The 23,259-nt window shown below is 39.4% G+C and overlaps 1 protein-coding gene across 1 annotated transcript in view; it reads left to right on the top strand.

The window, feature by feature from the left end:
• The first annotated feature begins 620 nt into the window (after positions 1-620).
• MARCHF5 (membrane associated ring-CH-type finger 5) overlaps positions 621-23,259 on the top strand; it is a 64,614-nt gene continuing 41,975 nt past the window's right edge. Inside the window, exon 1 of the mRNA XM_036737210.1 lies at positions 621-1,047. Within this exon, the coding sequence (XP_036593105.1) occupies positions 1,013-1,047 (35 nt within the window). The 5' untranslated portion in view covers positions 621-1,012. The remainder of the gene's footprint in view (positions 1,048-23,259) is intronic.

Here is a 23,259-nt window from a genome sequence, read left to right as displayed (position 1 = left end):
GACTAAGGTGAAAATCATTTTCTCCGAGCCTTGCTAACCATGGAAGAATGTACCCACCAGTGCTTCTTAGATGTGCCCGCAATAAGGAAGAAGCACTCATTCCCACGCTCCAAGGTGCTCAGAGAGCTGAAGGAGCTAAGGAAAGGTCTGCGTTGGCCCGCCCCATTCTGGTGACAGCCCTCGCCGGAAAGGCTGGGTTGCTGCAGCCTCAGCACCTGGCCAGAGCCGAGCTCCCGCACCTCACTGCAGCCCACCCCAAGAGGAGGAGCCGGGGCTGGAGGGTCGAAGGAGAGGGAAGAAGACCTCAATGGGGGTAGGGTGGGGAGGCTGACCTTTTTCCTACTGACAGCGCTGGACCGGTACATCCTGCTGTTTCTTAGAGAGCGGCACGAAGGACATATCTCCCCTCGGGCAGGAAAAAAATACCCAGTAGACTCCCGTGTGTGAGCGCGCGCGTGTGTGCGTGTGTGTGTGTGCGTGTGTGAGTGTGAGTGTGTGCCGGACAGCAGGCCGGAGAGGAGGACGGCCGAGATGGTCAAAGGAGGCTTTGTGGGTCCCTCGGCCAGGAGTCGGTCCTGGGACTACATCTCCCAGGCTGCTCTGGGCCGCCCCTGCGTCGTGACCCCGGTGCGCACGGAGGCGGCGACTCTTACCTCACAGAGGTAGCCCTGCCACCAGCCCCAGCTCCTCGGCCGCGGTCCATGGACCGGAACCCTGGGGAGACGGGCAGGAACCCGCGCCGCGATCGCCACCTCCCAGCCCCAGGCCCCTCCCCGCTCCGCCGCTTCCTCACCTTCCTCCTCCTTCCCCCGCGTCCTCCCGGAGCCCAAAGGTCGCTCCGAGCCGCCGCCGCGCCGCCCGGGGAAGCGGTGAGGAGAGCCCGCCGCAGCCGGAGCCAGGCTGAGGCCTAGCCCGCCCGCCCGCCGCCGCTACTGTCCCTCCCTGGGGCCCGGTGCTCGCCCCTGCCGCCTACGCCGCCGCTGCCCGGCTCCACGGGGAGGTCCTTGAGAAGATGCCCGACCAAGCCCTGCAGCAGATGCTGGACAGGTACGGGGAGCGCCGGGCCGCCCAGCCTGGGTTTCCGCGGTCTGGCCAGTTTGGGGAGGGGGCGAGGGAGGGGACAGAGATGCGAGCGCGGGGTCTGCGGAACCGAGAAAGTTGTGTTGGCCCCCTCCCGCGCCGCGGGGCATGTGGGCACCGGCGGGTGGGAGACCACGACTCCTGCCCTTCTTCGAAGAAGACCCTGAATCCCAATGGCCTAAAATGGGTGGGCTCGTTGGAAAATGGAAACGTTTGGGGAGGGGAACGCTCCGACCGAGTTTTGCCAAAGATGTGACTCCTAATTCGATTCAGCAAATGTTTCTTAAGTGCCTGCTCTTTTTGCACTGGGAATAAAAACAACAAAAAAAAAACACACACAAAAAAGAACCTAAATCGAAACAGCCTCTGCCCTCCACGAGCTTATCCTTTGTACGGAAATTGGTAAATGCCAAGTAATTTCAGGAGAGGGAGGAAACAGAAACCGAAAACCAAAACTCAGAAGGGTAAAAACCAAGATCACACAGAAAACTAGAAAGTCTCATGAGGTCCAGAGAGCTTGTTTTGTCTTATGTGGAAAGAAGAGCTGGGTTACCTTTGAATTCCGTTTAGCAAACGTTTACAAGTTCTTCCTAGGTGCTAGGCACTGGGGATTTTATATGTGTATACACACACATATAAATTTATACACATATATACGTATATATACACACATGTATACACACGTATATGAAGAGAAAGAATCTATCCCTATAAAGAAAAGAGAAAGAGAGAGAATGAATCCTTCTCCCAAGAAGCCTACATGTCACTCGGGGAAAACAACATGTACACCCATAAGTAAATACGAAGTAATTTGAGGAGGGAGTAACTATTGGGGGAGGGGACAAGGAAGGCTTCATAGTGGCAGCGGCACCTGAGCCTTGCCTGAGCTAAAGGGGGTGTGACTCTTCCACTGATTTAAGCTTCCTAGTTCAAGCAACCTGGGATAATCACTAATGGAAAACCTGGTTGGCTGGTTTCCATTTCCCCAGGTTCCAAACAAGAAAATCAGGAGGTATGTAGCTTTATTAAAATGCAAGTTAACAGTAGTAGATAATATGAAACCGATAACATGAAAACAACCATGACTCTACCACTCGGTGATTAACATTTTCTGGTATCATTTATGATTCTTTGAGGATGGTATTAAACCAGGTTGAGGTCTCTATATTTATTCTGTATCTATTTTTATGTCATCGTCCCGTCCCCCCCCCCACCCCTTTGAATCCCCACTCCTTGAGACTGGGGATTGTTTCATTCTGGGCATCTGTATTCCCAGGGCTTACATTTCCTGCATGTGTAGGCTTATTGATTGTCTGGTAGCTTCTTGCATGAAGTCATTTACAAGATCCTGAGTCTCAACATAAATCCATTGAGAAACACCTTGTATGTCTGTCCTCAAGAAGCTTACATGATGGGTTTAGAGAAGAGACAACTTGTACACAGAAAAGTAAATGCAGAACAAAAAAGTAATTTCTGGGGAGAAGGCACTAGGATCTGAGAGGAGAAATCTACTATAGGAGGTGGCACTGGAATAGGGTGCATTTATACTGAGGGCGCAGGGATGGAGCAAAGGAGGCTGAGAAAGAATAGCCAGATAAGTAGGAAAACCAGAAAGAGTGGTATCACAAAAACCCAAGCAATACAGAGAATCCAGGACAACAAAGCAATAGTTTCAAAAGCTTCCAAGTTCAACTGGCACAAGAGAAAAGGCCATGAATTTAGCAGTTCAGAGAGCAGTTTTTTAATATTAACTGGTAGGACTTAGTCTATTTGACTAGTGAGGGAGCTGGAACTGGAAACTCAGACTACTTCTTAAATTCCTGGCCAGCAGTCTTTGTTTAAATCCTGGTCCATTGAATCTCCTAGACTAACAGTGACTTGGAAGTACATTTCAGATCTTCTCTCCTGAGTCAAGAAATAGTTATAACCCTTTCTGGATAGTACAGCTGTAAGAAAGATATTTCTTTTTCCTCCTTTTGAGACAGTACTCATCTGTTTATAGCTGATCTTCAGGCAGGACCTAAAATAAAGGCTCATCCTTGAGGTTCTGTGTGTCCCCCACCCATTTCCATTGAAGCCTGAAGCTATTGCGTGTATCCTTTGGAGCAATCCAAATAGAAGTAGAGGCCACTAAACCGTAAATTAGGATCCTTGCAAGTGCATATTGGCTAGAAAGCCACAACCACATATTAGCATTATCTATGTTCTAATGTGTTTTTGTTTATTTTGTTAAATACTTCCCAATTACATTTTAATTTGACTATTTGACACCCGCCCTGGAGGATTTATGGGAGAACTTGGATGAGCTTACCCAAGATGAAAAGGATAGATTTGAATAGTCATAAAATAGAAACATTTAAGCTTCTAAATGAAAACCACGTTCTTGTTTCTCTAGTGGAGTGACCCAGGACTAACTGAGATCTGCCTGCTGTTCCAGCATCCCCAGATATTTTGATTGCTAGGAGCCTAGCAGGTCACCTCATTTTCCTCTCATTGTCAGATCACATTAGAGGCAGATTACATATTGGACTGTCAGTGACATTTGATCAGAGGGACCAATACCCAGTCCTTGCTGACTCAGGTCATAATATCCTAGGTACATTCCAACTCACATGTGACTTAAGGGCCTTTTACTTGTTCTTTATGGATAACATTAATTTTAGAAACAGTGTGTAGAGAGAGTATTGGTCCTGGAGTAAAAGGATTTGGATTTATTCATGTTTCTACTCTGCAACTTATTAGCTGTGTGAACTTGGGCAGATCAATTAGAATCTCTTTGAATTCTCTAATTGCTTTCAAAACTCACTTTAAGGGTCATATCCTACAAAATCACTTTACTGATTTCCCACTCCTCCAAAAATTTTACTTTGTATCTATTTTGTATATACTCATGTGCATGTTGTCTCCCTGGATAGAATATAAACGCCTTGAGGTTTCCCTGGTTATTTTTTTTTTAATCTTTGTACTTCCAATGTCTGGCTCATAGTGGGCACTTAATAGATGCTTGTTATTTGATTGATCTGAAGAGCTATTGCTAACCAGGAAAAATCTCCCTGACTGTACTTCCAAATATATCTCTGAAACCCTGGAACGCTCTGGAAGCTCCAGTAACTTAACCTAATCTATCTAGTTAATGCTGTAGGCATCTAAAGATAAACAATATTAATATTAGTTTATATTCATATTGTGCTTTAAGGTTTGCAAAGCACTTACACATATTATTTCATTTAATGTCCTCATCTAGAAATAATGTCCCAATGTTCCTGCTTTTTAGAGGGATAACCAAGTTTGTGGGCACGAAATGGGTTTTTATTAAGTGTCTTAAACATTATTGTAAAGTTACTTTATATCCTAGTTTATCTCTTAATAAAAGGACATGATAAAGAATAGGTAGAAAAAGGAAAAAGGCTTGACCTCTGTAACCTGTTATTGCCTTAAGTTTTAGTTGCATCTGTCAAGTTGAGGTTGTTGTCATCCTAAAATCTCAGGAATGTTTATCTTTCTATAAGACAGTGGTAGTTTTTGCTCTTAGGTCACAGTGCAAAGTGTTATGAATCTGAAATAAAAACCTATGTCTGTTTTTCCTGATTACAACTACCTAGTAGTTATATGTGTATGTGTATTTATATACTATGTGTGTGTATATGTGTGCACACATACATACATACACCTCTAGTATGTATTTTTCATAAACTGCCAAGGAAAACAGATTCCATTTCATACAACACAAATGATGGGTTCAGTTGGTATCACTTAATTTTGCAAGAAGCTACAAAAAATAATTTATTATGGAAAGAGAAATTGAGTTGTATTTTTATTTTATTAACCTTAGTATAATGACTGGTTATTATATCTGATATATTTTGAATTTTGTTAGTGTAGTGCTTTAAAGGCAAAAAGCAAGTATATTCTCTTTGTTTTTTCCCCTTTCTATATTTTTTCCAATTGCGTGTAAAAAGTTTTTTACATTTAAAAAAAAAAATTTGAGTTCCAAGCTCTCTCCCTCTTTCCTTCCCCTCCACGCTCATTGAAAAGGCAATAATTTGATTTAGGTTATACGTGTACAGTCATGCAAAACATATTTCCGTATTAGTCATGTTGTGAAAGAAAATGCAAACAAACTAAGAAAAATGAAGTTTTTAAAAAGTATACTTCAGTCTGCATTTAGACTCCATCAGTTCTTTCTGTGGAGGTGGATAGTATTTTTCATCACATCCTTTGGAATTGTCTTAGATCATTGCTGAGAATAGCTAAGTCAATCACAGTTGATCATCGGTGTGTACAATCTCGTTGTGTGAGTTCACGTTACTCTTTCCAGTTTTTTCTGAAAGCATCTTGATCATCATTTCTTATATAGCACAATAGTACTCCATCAAAATGATTTACCACAACTTGTTTAGCCATTCCCATTTGATGGCCATCCCCTCAATTTCTAATTCTTTCCCACCACAAAAAAAAAATCTACTAGAAATATTTTTGTACATAGGTCCTTTTCCTTTTTGTGGGGAGGGAGGAATCTCTTTGGAATACAGACCTAGTAGTGGTGTTGCTGGGTCAAAGGGTATGCACAGTTTGGTTGCCCTTTGGGCATAGTTCCAAAATTTCTTTCCAGAATGGAACAGTTTTCCCACATCCATTCCAACATTTTGTCACTTTCCTTTTCTGTCATTAGCCAATCTGATAAGTAAAAGGTGGTATCTCAAGAGTTGTTTTAATTTGCATTTGTCTAATCAATAGTGACTTAGAGCATTTTTTCCTATGACTATAGATAGCTTTGATTTCTTCATCTGCAAACTGCCTGTTCATATCCTTTGACCATTTGTCAATTGGGTGATGACTTGTATTCTTATAAATTTCACTCAATTCTCTATATATTTGAGAAATGAGGTCTTTATCAGAGAAACTAGCTGTAAATTCTGCTCCCCCCTTCCCCATTTTCTGCTTTCTTTCTAATCTTGGCTGAATTGGTTTTGCTTATGTAAAAACTTTTTAATTTAATGTAATCAGAATTATCCATTTTGCATCCTGTAATGCTCTCTAGTTGTTTTTTTTTTGTCATAGATTCGTCTTTATGCATAGATCTAACCAGTAAACTATTCCATACTTCCCTAATTTGCTTATAGTTTCACCCTTTGTGTCTAAGTCATGTAATCCACTCAGCTGTCTTCCATTTTATGAGTTCATCCCATTCACATTCACAGTTATGATTACTATGTATGTCCCGCCATCCTACCTTCCCCCCCATCCTTTCTCTCTCTCTCTCTCTCTCTCTCTCTCTCTCTCTTTCTTTCTCTTTCTCTCTCTCTGTCTTTCCCTCTCTCTCTTTCTCTCTCTCCCTCCCTCCTTTCACCCTGATCTTCCTTAAAAGTGTTTTGCTTCTGACCACCCTCTTCCCCAATCCATCCTCTATCAGGCCCCCTCCCCTTTTATCTTATCTTCTTCCCCTCCTACTACTCTGTAGGGTACCCGACTAAGTGTGTATGATATTACCTCTTTGAGCTAATTCTGATGAGAGTAAAATTCCAGTGTTGCCTGCCACCTTCCCAATCTTCACTCTTTAGTGCTTCTTTTATGACAAATAATTTACCCCATTTTACCTCTCTCTTCACCCAGTGAATCCCTCTTTCACACACCCCCCACACGCGCATGCACAGTATCATCCCATTACAGTCAATCCATACTTGTGCCCTCTTTCTTTTTTTTAAATTTATTTATTTAATTTATTTAATATTTTTAGTTTTCAGCATTGCTCTTCACAAGAGTTTAAATTACAAATTTTCTCCCCATTTCTACCCTCTCCCCCACTCCAAGATGGCATGTATTCTGGTTGCCCATTCCTCAGTCAGCCCTCTCTTCTGTCACCCCACTTCTCCCCATCCCCTTTTCCCTTGCTTTCTTGTAGGGCAAGATAAATTTCTATGCCCCAGTGCCTGTGTATCTTATTTCCTAGTTATATGCAAAAACTTTTTTTTTTCCAACATCTACTTTTAAAACTTTGAGTTCCAAATTCTCTCCCTTCCTCCCTCCCCACCCACCCTCCCTAGGAAGGCAAGCAATTCAGCATAGGCCACGTGTGTATTATTATGTAAAACCCTTCCACAATACTCATGTTGTGAAAGACTAACTATATTTTGTTCCCTCCTGTCCTATCCCCATTTATTCAGTTTTCTCCCTTGACCCTGTCCCTTTTTGAAAGTGTTTGTTTTTGATTACCTCCTCCCCCTATCTGCCCTCCCTTCTATGGTCCCCCCTTTTTTATCTCCTTCCTCCTTCTTTCCCGTCTGGTAAGATACCCAATTGAGTGTGTATGGTATTCCCTCCTCAGGTCAAATCCAATGAGAGCAAAATTCACTCATTCCCCCTCACCTGCCACCTCTTCCCTTCCAACAGAACTGCTTTTTCTTGCCACTTTTATGCGAGATAATTTACCCCATTCTGTCTCTCCCTTTTTCCCTCTCTCATTATATTCCTCTCTCATCCTTTAATTTTGATTTTATTTTTTTAGATATCATCCCTTCATATTCAGCTCACCCTGTGCCCTCTGTCTATATGTGTGTGTGTGTGTGTGTGTGTGTGGTGTGTGTGTGTGTATTCCCTTCAGCTACCCTAATACTGAGGTCTCATGAATTAATACACATCAACTTTCCATGTAGAAATGTAAACAGAACAGTTCAACTTTAGTAAGTCCCTTATGATTTCTCTTTCTTGTTTACCTTTTCATGCTTCTCTTGATGCTTGTGTTTGAAAGTCAAATTTTCTATTCAGCTCTGGTCTTTTCACTGAGAAAGCTTGAAAGTCCTCTATTTTATTGAAAGTCAGTATTTTGCCTTGGAGCATGATACTCAGTTTTGCTGGGTAGGTGATTGTTGGTTTTAATCCTAGCTCCATTGACCTCCAGAATATCATATTCCAAGCCCTTCGATCCCTTAATGTAGAAGCTGCTAGATCTTGTGTTATCCTGATTGTGTTTCCACATTACTCAAATTGTTTCTTTCTGGCTGTTTGTAGTATTTTCTCCTTGATCTGGGAGCTTTGGAATTTAGTGACAATATTCCTAGAAGTTTTCTTTTTGGGATCTTTGTCAGGAGGTGATTGATGTATTCTTTCAATTTCTATTTTACCCTCTGGCTCTAGAATGTCAGGGCAGTTCTCCTTGATAATTTCTTGAAAGATGATATCTAAGCTCTTTTTTTGATCATGACTTTCAGGTAGTTCAATACTTTTAAAATTCTCTCTCCTGGATCTATTTTCCAGGTCAGTGGTTTTTCCAATGAGATATTTCACATTGTCTTCCATTTTTTCATTCCTTTGGTTCTGTTTTAGAATATCTTGATTTCCCATAATGCTTCCACTTGCTCCAGTCTAATTTTTAAGGTAGTATTTTCTTCAGTGGTCTTTTGGACCTCCTTTTCCATTTGGCTAATTCTGCCTTTCAAGGCATTCTTCTCCTCATTGGCTTTTTTGAGCTCTTTTGCCATTTGAGTTAGTCTATTTTTTTAAGGTGTTATTTTCTTCAGTATTTTTTTGGGTCTTCTTTAGCAAGTCATTGACTTGTTTTTCGTGGTTTTCTCAAATCATTCTCATTTCTCTTCCCAGTTTTTGCTCTACTTCTCTAACTTGCTTTTCCAAATCCTTTTTGAGCTCTTCCATGGCCTGAGACCAGTTCATGTTTTTCTTAGAGGCTTTTGTTGTAGGCTCTTTGACTTTGTTGAGTTCTTCTGGCTCTGTGTTTTGGTCTTCTTTGTCACCAAAGAAAGATTCCAAAGTCTGAGTCTGAATCTGAGTCTGTTTTCTCTGCCTGGCCATGTTCCCAGCCAACTTACTTGACCCTTGAGTTTTTTGTCAGGGTATGACTGCTTGTAGAGTATAGAGTACTTTGATCCCAAGCTAGAGGGGGTGTGCTGTTGTTTTCAGAGCTTTTTCTACACAGCAAACTCTGTTATGTCAGCGCTACTCCTCCCCCAAGAACTGCTAACCCGGACTGGACTCTTATGTGAGCAGGCTCTGCACTCCTGCTGAGATCCGCCACTCAATTCCTCTCACCTGCTGGGCTTGGGGCTGGAAGCAGCTGCAGTTGTAGCTCTGTAAGTACCTCAGAGCTGCATCACCTCTGCCACCCCAGGGGTGGTGGCCAAACTGCAAACTCCTTTCACTCTGTCCCAGCAACTTTTCCCACTAACCTTCTCTGTTGTCTTTGGTGTTTATGGGTTGAGAAATCTGGTAACTGCCACAGCTCACTGATTCAGGGCGCTAGGGCCTGTGCTGCCCAGCTCCCGGTGTGGTTGGTCCAGGCGTGGCTCACGCTGGCCTGTGATAGACCTTACCCTGCTACCATCCAGGATGTCCTGGGCTGGAGCTCTGCTTCCCTCTGCTATTTTGTGGGTTCTGCAGTTCTAGAATTTGTTCAGAGCCATTTTTATAGGTGTTTGGAGGGACCTGGTGGGGGGGAGCTTCACGCAAGTCCCTGCTTTCCAGGTGCCATCTTGGCTCCACCCCCAGTTCCATCTTGTGCCCTCTTTCTATGTATATTCCTCCTAACTGTGGTAATAATGATAAAAAGTTCTTAGGAGTTTAATCTCATTGAATCCCTTATGATTTCTCTTTCTTGTTTACCTTTTTTATGCTTCTCTTAAGAATTGTGTTAGAAAGATTTTCTATTGAGCTGTGGTTTTTTCATGAGGAATGCTTGAAAGTCCTCTATTTTTTGAATATCCATTTTTTCTCTTGAAGAATTATACTCAGTTTTGCTGAGTAGGTGATTCTTGTTGTAATCCTAGCTCCTTTGCCCTCCAGAATATCATATTCCAAGTGCTTTGATTCTTTAATGTAGAAACTGCTAAATCTTGTGTTATTGTTCTTGTGGCTCCACAATATTTGAATTGTTTGTTTCTGGCTGCTTGCAATGACCTGAGAGCTCTGAAATATGGCTGTAACATCAATGGGAGTTTTCATTTTGGAATCTCTTTCGGGAGGTGATTGGTGGATTCTTTCAATTTCTGTTTTACCCTTTGTTCTAGGATTATCTCGGTTCTAGGATATCAGGGCTATTTTCCTTGATAATTTCTTGAAAGATGATCTCTAGGGCCTTTTTTGATCATGGCTTTCAGTCCAATAGTTCTTAAATTATCTCCTCTGGATCCATTTTCCATGTCAGTTATTTTTCCAATGAGAAATTTCACATTTTCTTTTATTTTTTCATCCTTTTGACTTTGATTGTTTCTTGATGTCTCATAGAATCATTAGCTTCCACTTGTCTGCTTCTAATTTTTAAGCACTTATTTTCTTCAGTGAGCTTTTGTACCTTCTTTTTCCATATGGCCAATTCTTCTTTTTAAGGAGCTCTTTAGTGAATTTTTAAAAAATGTCTTTTTCCATTTGTGCAATTCTGCTTTTTAAGGCAGTCTTCTCTTCATTGGGTTCATTGGGTTCTCTTTTACCATTTATCTTGTTCTGTTTTTTAAAGTATTATTTTTCTGTGCCTCCTTTTACCAAACTTTTGACTCTCTTTTTCATGATTTTCTTGCATCACTCTTATTTCTTTTCCTAATTTTCCCTCTACCTCTCTTACTGATTTCTTAAATCCTTTTTGAGCTCTTCCAGGCCCTTTGGGGTTTTGCATGTAGCTCCTTTCATTTAAATGTCTTTCTGAGTTTGTGTTTTGCTGTTCCCTGTTACCATAGTAACTTTGTATGGTCAGGTTCTTTTTGTTGTTGTTTGCTCATTTTTCCTGTCTGTTTCTTGACTTTTAACTTTATGTTAAAGTTGGGCTCTGTTCCTGGGGTGGAAGGGGCACTATCCCAAGCTTCAGGGTTTTGGGGGCTGCTCTTTTCAGAAGTAGTTCTGGGGGTCTGTAAATTTTCAGTTCTTCCAAGGTGGTGTGATCCAAGGAGAGGTGTGGTTACTTCTCTCCTGGCCTGTGCTGAGGTCTGTGAATGACCACAAGCACTCTTTTTCTGTGCTAGGACTCCAACTCAGAACCACATATGAGTAATACAAGAGTCCTGCTCCCAGTGCCAGCAAAGGGTCCCCTATAATCTCCTTCTGGCCAGTTGTCCATACCCCTTACCCTCTGTGAGTTAACAGCTCTCGCTGCCTCCAATTCAGTCACCCTTGAAGGCCTGCTATACTGCACTTTACTCTTACTTCAGTGAGATAGATCTTTTCTGCTGACCTTCTAAGTTGTCTTGCGGAGGAAAGTTCTTTCAGCCCATCCTTTTGTTGGTTTTGCTGCTTCAGTATTCATTTTGTGGTATTATTTTAACATTGTTTGAAGAGGAATTTGGGAGAACTCAGGGCAGTCCCCACCTTTATACAGCCATTTTGGCTCTACCCCTAGTAAGTATATTTTCAAGTGTATTTTGCAAGCGAATTCTTTGGAACTGCTTTTAAGTTTATTATTTTGAACCTTTTTAATTGAATAAAGCATTATCCTAGAACACATCATTATATAATCTTAGACAAGTTATTTCATTCAGTTGTGTCAGTTTTTAGAAACTTAAATACTCAGGGATAGGTATTTGAATTTTGAAAATGTAAGTCAAGTGACTTGGCCTATTGGTAGGAGACTACTTTTTGGTACAGCAAAAACTTTTGTCCCTAGATTCCAACTGTATTGAATATTCCTGACCCTTATTTTCCAGGTTAATTGGACCTTTTCTTCTTTGCTCTAGACTTCTCAAACAGGTAGTCTGCAGTTTCTGTTTCTGCTTTCTTATCATTTGTTTTCACAAAGTTTAAACCCCTGGTTTTAGAGTTAAGGGATACAAAGCCCAAGAAAGTGAAATGACTTACCCAAAAACCACCCAAAAGTGCTAAGTGGCAAAGCCAGATTTGTCCTTTCTAGACTAGTGAGACTGCCATGCTTTTCCAGTGTGTCCTTCATGCTGCGACCAGACTAATCATTCGTGCCTATAGATGTGGTCATATAAGATAATTGAAGTAAAATTTGAAAGGACCACAGAGATCATCTGTTCCAACCGTTTTGTTTCTTCACCTGTAAAATGGGTATAATAATATTTATAATGTCTAACTCATAGGGTTCTTATGAGGAAAGTACCTTGTGAGCCTTCTATATAGCATTATTATTTCTTCTGTCCTCTTAACTGTGAGCTGTAGCCAGTTGGATTACTTTCTGTTTCTAAACACCCCCGTTTTCTCTATCTCCAAAACTGCTTTTCTCCTTAGTGTTCTGTCTATATCTGGAATTCTCCATTTGTTGAATTGCTGCTACCTGTCCATCAAAATCCAATTTAAATACTACCTCTTGCATAAATCTGTCCATGGTCTCCCAAGTCTGTAATGCTTTCTTCCTCTGAAGCCTCTTACAGAATTTTGCTAGAGCCAGCATGAGATAGTGACACTACCTGGAACACTGGACTTAGAATCAGGAAAAATTGAGTTAGAATCCTGCTCCTGACTTTGCAACTGTATGACCACAGGCATGTCAGTTAATTACACTGAACTTGTTTCCTCATCTATACAATGGAGATAATAGCCTCTACCTCATAGGATTGTTTTAAGGCTGTATGTAGTAAGGTAATATTTGTAAATCTTGAAGGACTATATAAAGTCAGGGTTTTAAAAATTTTTTCATCTCTATTTTGTAGTTTTTAAGGTTTTATTTATGTTACAGTCATTTTGCTGTTTTCTTATTCTCCTTTGCTCCTACTGTGTAAGCTCATTAGGATAGGAACCATTCATAACTAAACTTTGTATCTTTTCTAACACATAACAATGCCCTGCATAAATAGATAGGGACTTAAATACTTATTGAAATTAACTGCTTTAGCTCATAATTGAATAGCATTTCTCGGTCCTCATTCTGTCATTGCCTTCTGAAAATATTCTTTTTGTGCTTTCTGTGTTACTACTGTGTTCTGGCTCTCTACTTATCTTCATGATCACTTCTGGCTTCTCTTTCTTTCTCTTAAATATGGGTTTCCCTTATGGTTCAGGCATCTTGTTCTTTTTCCTCTATATTCTATAAAATTGGTTCTTAAATTGTTCCAATAGCAATGGATTTGTCTCTCTAGTGCAATTAAGGACCATAACAGGAAGCGAATTTAAAACTATGAAAGAGAAGAACTGTATTTAGAAATAATATCCTGCCACATTTAAAACATGCCTAGGATATGACAAGCAAGGAAAAGAAAGGAGCTCAAGATGATTCTGAAGTTCCAACAAGTAAGGAGGAAGAACCAATTTCATGGAAATTCAGTTTTATTTATCTGAGGTGACAGAAAATTCAGATAATGGATAATCTTTGTGTCCTACTTTACCACTTAACTGTAAGCTCCATGAAGGCAAGGGACTGTGTTTAAACTAACCTCTATATTTCCTCTAATGCCTAGTACATTGTCCTAATGCATGGAGTAGGCACTTAGTGTTGAAAGAGCATGGAAACAGTAATTACAACTGAGAAAGAGGATGAACTCTCCAAGGTAGAGAATATAGAAGGAAAAGAACAAAAAGCTTCCTACTATCTCTTCACCATGACATCTGCTCTATGGCTAACACCCTTATTCATCCTCTTCTCCCTTCCACTGGAACCTTAGACATCCCCTATTAGATGCCCTGCCTCGAATAGATAAGCTTTTGCCATATCTCCCTGGGAACCATATCTCTACACCACTTTCCAGCTTTTCTTCCTCTTGATACTTCCTATCTTCTTCCTCACCTTTTCATACCTCTTTATGTATTATCTTTTCCCATTAGAATATAAGTTTCTTGAGGGCTGACTCTGCCTTGCCTGTTTTCACTCGTATCCCCAGTGCTTAGCACAGTGCCTGGCACTTAGTAATGCCTTATCAGTTTATTTTCTTGTGTTGTCTTCAAAGTATCCATTATCTTAATAAAGTAGATCCTTCCCATTGATACTTGGGTCAAGTAATACTCTGTAGAGAGCTGTCTAATGATGACTGAAATACCTGCTTCTCAGTCATTAAAAGAATGGTTACTCGAAGGTGACATGCTGATGTGCTTAGCTGTATGTGATAAAGGATAATAGAAACCACATCTTTTTTAAAAAAAGAATATAATATAGAATTAGTATAATATCTTGTAATCATTCTTGATACATTGTGGTTGTTAAGTCATTTTCAGTTGTGTCTGACTCTTTGTGCACCCATTTGGGGTTTTCTTAGCAAAGATACTAGAGTGGTTTGCCATTTTCTTTTCTAGCTCATTTTATAGATGAGGAAACTGAGACAAACAGGATTAAGTGACTTGCCCAGGGTCACACAGCTAGTTAGTATCAGAAACCAGATTTGAATTGAGGAAGATGAGTCTTCCTGATTCCAGGCCAGCATTCTTATCCCCTGTACCATCTAGCTGCCCCTACAATATAATAACATAGAAGAGTTGTACAGAAATCACTAACTATAGAATAACTTTTATATCATGTTACATGGCATTCTTCTAGCAAGGTACTTTGCACACAGGAAATGATTAATAAAGGTTTGAGTTGAACTCAAAAAAAATTTATAAGATTGGCACCTGCACTTATGGCAGTTAGTACTTTCCAATCTAAGTAGAGTGTTTTTTAAACTTTTTTAAAATTAGCATTACTGTTATTCCAGAGACAGGGTGTTTTTATTAGCTTAATACTTAAAGTATTTGAGGTTCTCTAATAAAAAGTTCCCTGCAAAATTTGTCCATACTATTTAGAGTTATATTGCCCAAAATAATTAGTCCCTATTTTTACTAAGATGTATCCTTTAAGAAAAGACCTTAGTCCTATTTTATACTTCCAAATATATTTTACGTGTAATAGGTTTATCCCTTGACTAACTTTTGAATTTCTTTTCACTTGATTTTTTCCCCTTTGCTTTCAAATGTGGCTGACATTCTATACCCATAAGAAATAAAGAAAAAGAGGGAAAGACTCAGGTACAAAGATATTTATAGCAGCTCTGTGCAGTGTTGCAAAGGACTAGAAACTTAAGGGGATGCTTAGTTTCCATCAACTGGAGAATAGCTAAACAAATTATAGCCTATGAATATAATGGAATCTTATTCCATAAGAAATGAAGGAGATGGTTTCATAGAAAATCTAGGAAGACTTATATGAACTGACACAGAGTAAAGAGAACAGAGCCAAGAAAATTATTTATAAAAGAACTAAAAATAAGGGGGGTTGGCCATCAGTTAGGGGACAGATAAATTATGGTATATGGATGTAGTAGAATATTTTTATACCATAAAAAATGACAAAAAGGATGATTGTAGAGAAACTTGGGAAGATTTATCTGAAGTGATACAGTGAAGTAAGTGAAACAGTAACAGCACTGTAAAGAAAAACAACTTTAAAAGACTTAGGAATTCTGATCAGTGAATGACTAACCACAATTCTAGAGGATAAATGATGAAGCATAACATCCACCTCCTGCCAGAAAGTTAATGGACTCAAAGGTGCAGGATGAGATAGACATTTTTGGACATGACTAATGTGTAGATTTGTTTTGCGTAACTGTGTTTATCTGTTACAAGAGTTTTGTTTTTCTTTTTTCTTCGGGAAGGGAGGAGTTAGCGTTTCCAAAAAAGAAGATTATAAAGGAAGAAAAGAATATGTAAAGCTTTTTTTAAAAATTCCCAGAAGAGAACAAAAGAAAGTTTAGAAGGAAGTACAGACAAGCAAGTCATACTTTTTTTTTTGTTTTTAGAGAAAGCTTTATGTAATAGTTTTACATCTAATCCTCTTTTTCTCTTCTACTTTGATATGGAAACGTTCCCCCTTTTTGGTGCCAGTTTAAGAATTTTTTAAAAATTTATGCAAACTGAAAAAAAAAGAAGAAACCTTCACCTCTATCTTCTCAGCTACTGTCTTTGCATTTCTTGATTGCCAGATATATAGAATGAGTGGTCTATGTCTGCTGCTTCTCTTTTCCTCTTTAATCCCCATAATCTCACTCTATTATATCTGAAGGCCACCAAGAATTTAGATCAAGCACTATAACCTCAAACTTAGCATATCCAAAACAAACTCATATTCTCCACTCCATTTTGTTTTCCCCATTCTTGTCAATGTTACCACCATTCTGTAAGTGTCACAGGCTTGAAATATTTGAATAATTTTTATTTTTTTCTTATCTTTGTATATACTTTTTTCCATTGGCAGTCACTGAACTAAGTCAAGTTTTTCCTTAGCCAATTAATCATGAAAGACTTTCCATTTTACTAACCCTCTTGAGTTACCTCCTGCTGCTATCTAATTTGCTTCTGCTTTAACTTCACTTAGAATGAATAGGTAAGTGACTTTGAGATCAAGTATATAGGAAAGATGGTAGAGGAGAGATTATGGTTAGAAGTTGATTGGTAAGTAAATGGCAGGGGGAGAAGGAATGGGACAGGAATTGAATAGTGGGCAAAAAAAAAATAAAAATAAAAAAATTTTTAAAAAGGAATTGAATACTGGGGAATGGGGCAGAAAACAGAAAGGAATATAAGTGACTCAGTCACTGAGGTGATAGAGCATCATTTCCCAGAACTGATGACTGAATCAAGGGCAATAAACATTGAATGGAAAATTGAAAACTATAATTAAAAACTTTAATGATTTGTTTTAAAAGAAGAGAGTGTTATAACAAGTAATTTACAATGTATATATCTTCAATGAGAAAAGTTTTAATTTCACTCCTTTAGTTCGCCTGTGTCAGCATCTTTAGGTTATCTAAGAAATAACCCAGCTAAGTAGCAGAATGAAGGTCATGTTTTGTTCTATGTGAAAAAAATAGAAAAGTTGTCATAAACAAGTACACACACAAATACAAATAGTTTTATTTAGGTCTTTCAGCTAACGTTCCAGTTAGTAAGAGGTAAAGCTGATGATAGAAACTATTTAGCCTTTCTGGAGCTAATGAAATGAATGTGCCAGAGAGGGTCCTGGGACTTCCCTGGTGTCCAGATCCTTAGGCTTTGTGAAATGCCACTGATGTAACATACTTTCATTTAAATTAGAAATGGTCAAAAGCCTTTATAGATTTCCAAACAAGAAAATGTATGAATTCTCACTGGAATACAAGTTGTGTGGTAATCTTTAAAAGAGCTGTATTTTTGAAGTCAGAAGCCCTGGGTTCAAAACCCAGTTCTGCCGTTGTGCAGGTGATCAAGTCAGCAGGCATGTATTAGGTGCCTGCTCTATGACAGGCACCGTGATGAACGCCTGGGTCAGGGTCCTGGTAGTGGCAAAGAGAGATTGTGGGGGCAGAATCAGTAGGACTTGCCAACAGGTTGAATATGGGAGGTGATTACATTTAGGTTGTAAGCCTGAGTAACTGGGAGTTTGGTAGTGAGGAGACAGTATGTCTATACAAATTGAACACAAAATAAATGGAAGGTGGTTTAGAGAGGAAAGCACCATGACCATAGGATTGCTTAATCAACAGGTATTTACCTACTGTGTGCCAAGTGTTATACTAAAGTGTTGGGCATACAAAGAGAAAAATGAAACATTCTCTGCTTATGAGGAGCTTGTTTTCAGTCAGAGAAGGCAAATATATGCAGAATAAATACAAAATAAATGCAAGGTAATTTAGGAAAGAGGACATTAGGATCATAGATTTAGATGAAAGAGACCTCAGAAGCCATCTAAACCAACCCCTTCATTTTACAGATAAGCAACTAGAGGCCCAGAGATGTTAAGTGACTTTGTCATACATTTGTTGTTGTTGTTCAGTCTTTTCAGTCATGAAAAGTCACTCTTTGTGACCCCATTTAGGGTTTTCTTGGCAAAGATACTGGCATGGTTTGCCATTTCCTTCTCCAGCTCATTTTACAGATGAGGAAGCCTAGGCAGACAGGGTTGAATGATTTGTCTAGAGTCACACAGCTAAATATCTGAGGCTGGACTTGAACTCATGAAGATGAGTCTTCCTGATTCTAAGCCCACTGCCCTCTATCTACTGCATCACTGTTGTCACACAAGTAGAAGTGACAAAGGCAGAATTTGAATCCAGGTTCTGTGATACCAAAACCAGTATGCTTTCCAGTTGTATCTAGCAGCCTCTCATCATACAGTAGCTATCAGAGGAAGGAGAGATGAATAGTGTTGATTGGTTCAATCCCCGAGGAGGAGTATTAAAGCAGCTGTTTGTCATACAGATTCACTGTTGTTAAAGAGGACTGTTGTCTTCCCCCAACTATGTGCCCAAGACTTAACAGAGTAGCTCCCCCAGTACTTCTCAAACTATTTACCCACTGCTAGTGATTAGTGAAGGTACAAATAATACTGCTAGAAGAAACTTAGAAACAATTGCTAAAGATTACTGTTGGGCAAGAACTGAATACCTTAGGTGGTATTCTCATTATTTTTACCCTTAAAGACAAAGGATTCAGAAGAGACAGTTAAGAAAGTGATAAGAAAGTAACTTGGATCTCTGGACTGTGTTTTCAGATATAAGAATGAAAGGTTTCTGTAGCTGAGGAGTGTGTCTAATAAATAAATGCTATTAATGTATTTACTTAGAGTCTTGCAAGTATAATCAAGAGGATTTCAAAAAGAAATGGGAAAAGAGAGCTGAAAACTGCCTATAATATATGTTACCTACTGTATCTATAAAAGAGAAAAGTTACAATGTATTGAGAAGAAAGCAATAGAGACATTCAGAAGTTCACATGAGAAAATCCAAGAAAAGAGTCCGTAAAATCCATGGGCTTAGATGTTTATACATAGATACACAAAACATGAGTAAAAAAGCACAATGAACTAGATATCCTAGCATAAGGAGGCAAATTTGAGCTTTTGGCATCAAGTGAAATAACACCCATGACTCAAAATGTGAATATGGAAGAGTATGCTTTATTCAAAAGAAACAGGATAGGTAAAAGACAGATCATGAGAAGAGTAACATTGTATATTTTTATGAAGAAGTTGAGAAGCCAGAGGGGGCAAGGTCAGTGTAAACAGAATAAGCTGTATCATAGATTTAGACCGGGAATATCGCTGATTATACTGTAGGCCATGCGCACAGAAAGAAAAAAATAGAATGAGAAATTAGATTAGATCATAAGCCTAGCACAAAGTCAAGTCAACAACAATTTATTAAGCATTTGGTGAATGCTAGACACTGAGCTAAACACTGGGAATAAAAATACAAGCAAAAAGAAAGACAATACCTGCCCTCAAGTAGCTTACGTTCTAATGGAGAAATTACTACACATAAATGGACTTGAAAAAGATGGTACCCATACAAGGACTTGGTGGTGAAATCCAGAAAATGAAGGATGGCTGACTTGGACCCTTCCTCAAAATGAAGGTTCCAGGGGAACTGAAGGGGTGGAGGAAAAAGGCAGCTAAGGATGATAGTAAAATTCAGAGAATGAATGCATAGGCATGATAAAGTAGTGATAGGGAACTTGAATTGTCTGAAAACTACCTGGAGTATGCTCTCTGCTAGAAGCAAAACATCTAATAATTTCTTGATTGGTCTTTATTATAATTTTATTATTCAAAAGGTAGAAAAAACAAAATAAGGGAAATTCCATTCCAGATCTGGTTATCATCAAAAAGGAAAAATTGGTTCCTGGAGTGAATGTGCTAATAAAGGACTTTGGGAGAAAGTAAACCTCTCCATCTTAGATGAGGTAGAAAATGTGGTAGAAAATAGAAGATGGAAATGGTCTGACATTAATTAAAAAAAAAAACCAACAACCATGTATAATCTAATTCAACAAGTATTAGGCACCTCCTATTTTGTCAGGATATTCCACTAAGTCCTAGAGATTCAAGGACAAAATGACAAACAGACACTACCCTCCAGGAGTTTACATTCTAATGGAAGAGGGAAGTCTGGGCTGGTAATATAGTATGGATGAAGGTTGAGGTGGGGGAGGGGTATTGCATACAAAAACTTGTCAGAGTCCTATAAGGAGAGTCAGGAATAGTAAATGAATGAGCTGAAACTGGTAAAACTCCAAATGAGTTGAAGCTGTTAAGTAAAGCTAAGCATAATTTAAAAAGGGGATGTCTTGTGAGCCTGGTTTTCTTTTGGAAGGGTAGCTATATTAGAAAAAAGAAAATCAGAGAGGAGATAGGAACAACTACTTGAATGGGATGGTGGTAGACAATAAAAAGAATGCAAAACTGCTTGACTTACTTGAGGAAGATGATCTTTGAATTGTAAAGGATAAAAATAAATTGATTAACAGGGGGTTCATAACCAACGGTAATAAGAGATGTAGTCATGAGAAAATGTAGCTGCCTTTGAATGAGGTCTAACACCTATTTCAGCTGTACTAGATCTCAGAATACTGAAGAACTGGAAAATGTGATTTCAGAACCATTGTCACTGCTCTTTGAAAAATGATAGAATAACAGAGATGTTCCCCAATACTGGATAAGAGCAGATGTTCAGATTTCCAGAAAATGAAAGGGAATAGAGTCTACAACACTATAAAATAAGTGAGTTTGACTTCATTTCCTGACAAAATTCTTGAACATGTTGATAAAAGGATGGTTAGTGAATATCTAAAAAGGGAATTAGAGGAAATTCTCTATCTCTGGCCTTCTCACAGTGGACATTCTGCAGCCTCCTCGTCTGAGTGGTAAATTACTTCCAGAACTTTGGAGGAAGTACCCAAACCAGTCATGCTCACTCCTTCACTCCACTCCAGGCTCTGCTTCTGACTCTTCAGACTTGTCTACCATAGGCCTATATGAGTACTTTTACTCCCCTGCTCTTCCCCACCCTCCACTTCCCTTTTCAGGTGCATTTATGTGAGGTTCTTCCCACTTCCCATTGGAATATAAGCTCCACTCATTCCTTGAGGGTAGGGACTATCTTTGTTAGTATTTATATAGTGCTGGTCATGCCAGAATAACCTTATTTTCTTTTTGACAGGTTTACTAGATTGGTAGATCAGGAAAAGATCTTGCCAGAATAATCTTAATTTATTTTTTGGCAGACTTACTTGATTGGTATATCAGGAAAAGCTGTAGTATATCTAGCAAAGCATTGGGTAGTAGTAGCTCAGGCTGATCTTTTAGAAAAGAGGTGGGCTAGATTAGGTAACAAGTGGATTTGTAACTAGTTGAATGACTGTACTAAAAATTAATACTTTTTCACTTCTTTGCAGTGTTTCACACTGTTGATCACTATCTCGTCCCTGGGTCTTTGTACCTTGCTATATACCAGACAGTGTCCTAGGCACTGGAAATACAGTTACAAAAGTAATCTAGTCTCTGCCCTCAAAAAGCTTAAAATACTACTTGGGGACATACCATGTTCACAGATACGTAAATACTAGACAGATACAAATTAAGTATGAAGTAATGAAGTGGGGACAGAGGGGAGAAGAGTGGTGTACTAGCAACTGAAGAAATCCTAAAGAGCTTCTTGAAGGAAGTAGCTTTTAAACTTAGCCTTCGAAAAGGCTAAGGGCTTCTAGAAAGTATAGAGGAGTAAAGAGAGCATTCCAGCAAATACAAATTAAGATAGAGAGATGGAGGGTGCTGAGTAAATAGATGACCATCAAGGTGTCAAGCAAAGATGGTTGAATTTTCAGTGAAAAGAAGGATTTTTTGTTGTTTTAAACTTCATTTCTAATGACTTTTACTCCAAAACTCCAAATTTATGAATCTTAAAATTTTTGGTACTCATTTAGTCCAACTATTAAATACAAGGTTGTCTAGTATTCAGCAAACATTCATTTAGTTGAGTGCCTATTTGCCAAACACTGTTAGGCATAGCTAAAACCCTAAAGATTTTACAATTATCTGTTTAACTTTGATAAATAAAATGACCAGGTCATCAGTCATTTTTCTCATATAGAGCAGTTGCAGAATTAATCTGAAAAAGAAAAACACCAAAGTTAAAATGAAACCTGGGAGTCTCGGGGGTCAGAGCCAAGATGGCGGCTGAAAAGCAGGGACTTGCATGAGCTCCCTACCACATCACTCCAAAACCTATAAAAAATGGCTCTGAACAAATTCTAGAACTGCAGAACCCACAAAATAGCAGAGGGAAGCAGGGCTCCAGCCCAGTACAGCCTGGATGGTCACTGGATGAGGTCTATCAGGCATGGAGCGGAGGGGAGCGGAGCTCAGCATGGGTGGCGGCAGGACCAACCAGACAGAGAGCCAGGCGGAACAGGCCCTAGCGCCCTGAATCAGTGAGTTGTGGCAGTTACCAGACATCTCAACCCACAAACACCAAAGACAACAGAGAAAGTTAGTGGGAAAAGCTTCGGGGGACACAGTTCGAGGATCAGCCGCTACCCCAGGGGCAGTGGGGTAGGTGCAGCTACAGAACTACAGCTGCAGTTACTTTGGGCCCCAGGCCAATGTGGTGGGAGGAATTAAGTGGCAGATCAGAGCAGGAGTGCAGAGCCTGCTTAAGATTTGCTTCAGGTCTGGGTTGGTGGTTCTTGAGGAAGGAGGAGTGCTGGTGTGGTAGATCTGGCTGTATAGAAATAGCTCTGAAATCAACAGCGCATCCCCTCAAGCTTGGAACAAAGTACTCTTTGCTCTACAAGCAGTCATACCTGATGAAAAATTCAAGGGTCAAGTAAGTTGGCAGGAAACATGGCCAGGCAGCGAAAACAGACTCAGATTCAGTCTCAGACTTTGGAATCTTTCTTTGGTGACAGAGAAGACCAAAACATACAGCCTGAAGAAGTCAACAAAGTCAAAGAGCCTACAACAGAAGCCTCCAAGAAAAACATGAACTGGTCTCAGGCCATGGAAGAGCTCAAAAAGGATTTGGAAAAGCAAGTTAGAGAAGTAGAGGAAAAATTGGGAAGAGAAATGAGAATGATTCAAGAAAACCATGAAAAACAAGTTAATGACTTGCTAAAGGAGACCCCAAAAAATACTGAAAAAAATATTGAAGAAAACAACACCTTAAAAAATAGATTAACTCAAATGGCAAAAGAGCTCCAAAAAGCCAGTGAGGAGAAGAATGCCTTGAAAGGCAGAATTAGCCAAATGGAAGAGGAAGTCCAAAAGACCACTGAAGAAAATACTACCTTAAAAATGAGATTGGAGCAAGTGGAAGCTAGTGACTTGATGAGAAATCAAGATATTCTAAAACAGAACCAAAGGAATGAAAAATGGAAGACAATGTGAAATATCTCATTGGAAAAACCACTGACCTGGAAAATAGATCCAGGAGAGAGAATTTTAAAATTATTGAACTACCTGAAAGTCATGATCAAAAAAAGAGCCTAGATATCATCTTTCAAGAA

The sequence above is a fragment of the Trichosurus vulpecula genome, chromosome 8 (assembly GCF_011100635.1).
Source record: "Trichosurus vulpecula isolate mTriVul1 chromosome 8, mTriVul1.pri, whole genome shotgun sequence".
Taxonomy (NCBI): Eukaryota; Metazoa; Chordata; class Mammalia; order Diprotodontia; family Phalangeridae; genus Trichosurus; species Trichosurus vulpecula.
Note: the sequence above shows the minus strand (reverse complement) of the source record. Positions and strands in the feature narration are given on the sequence as shown.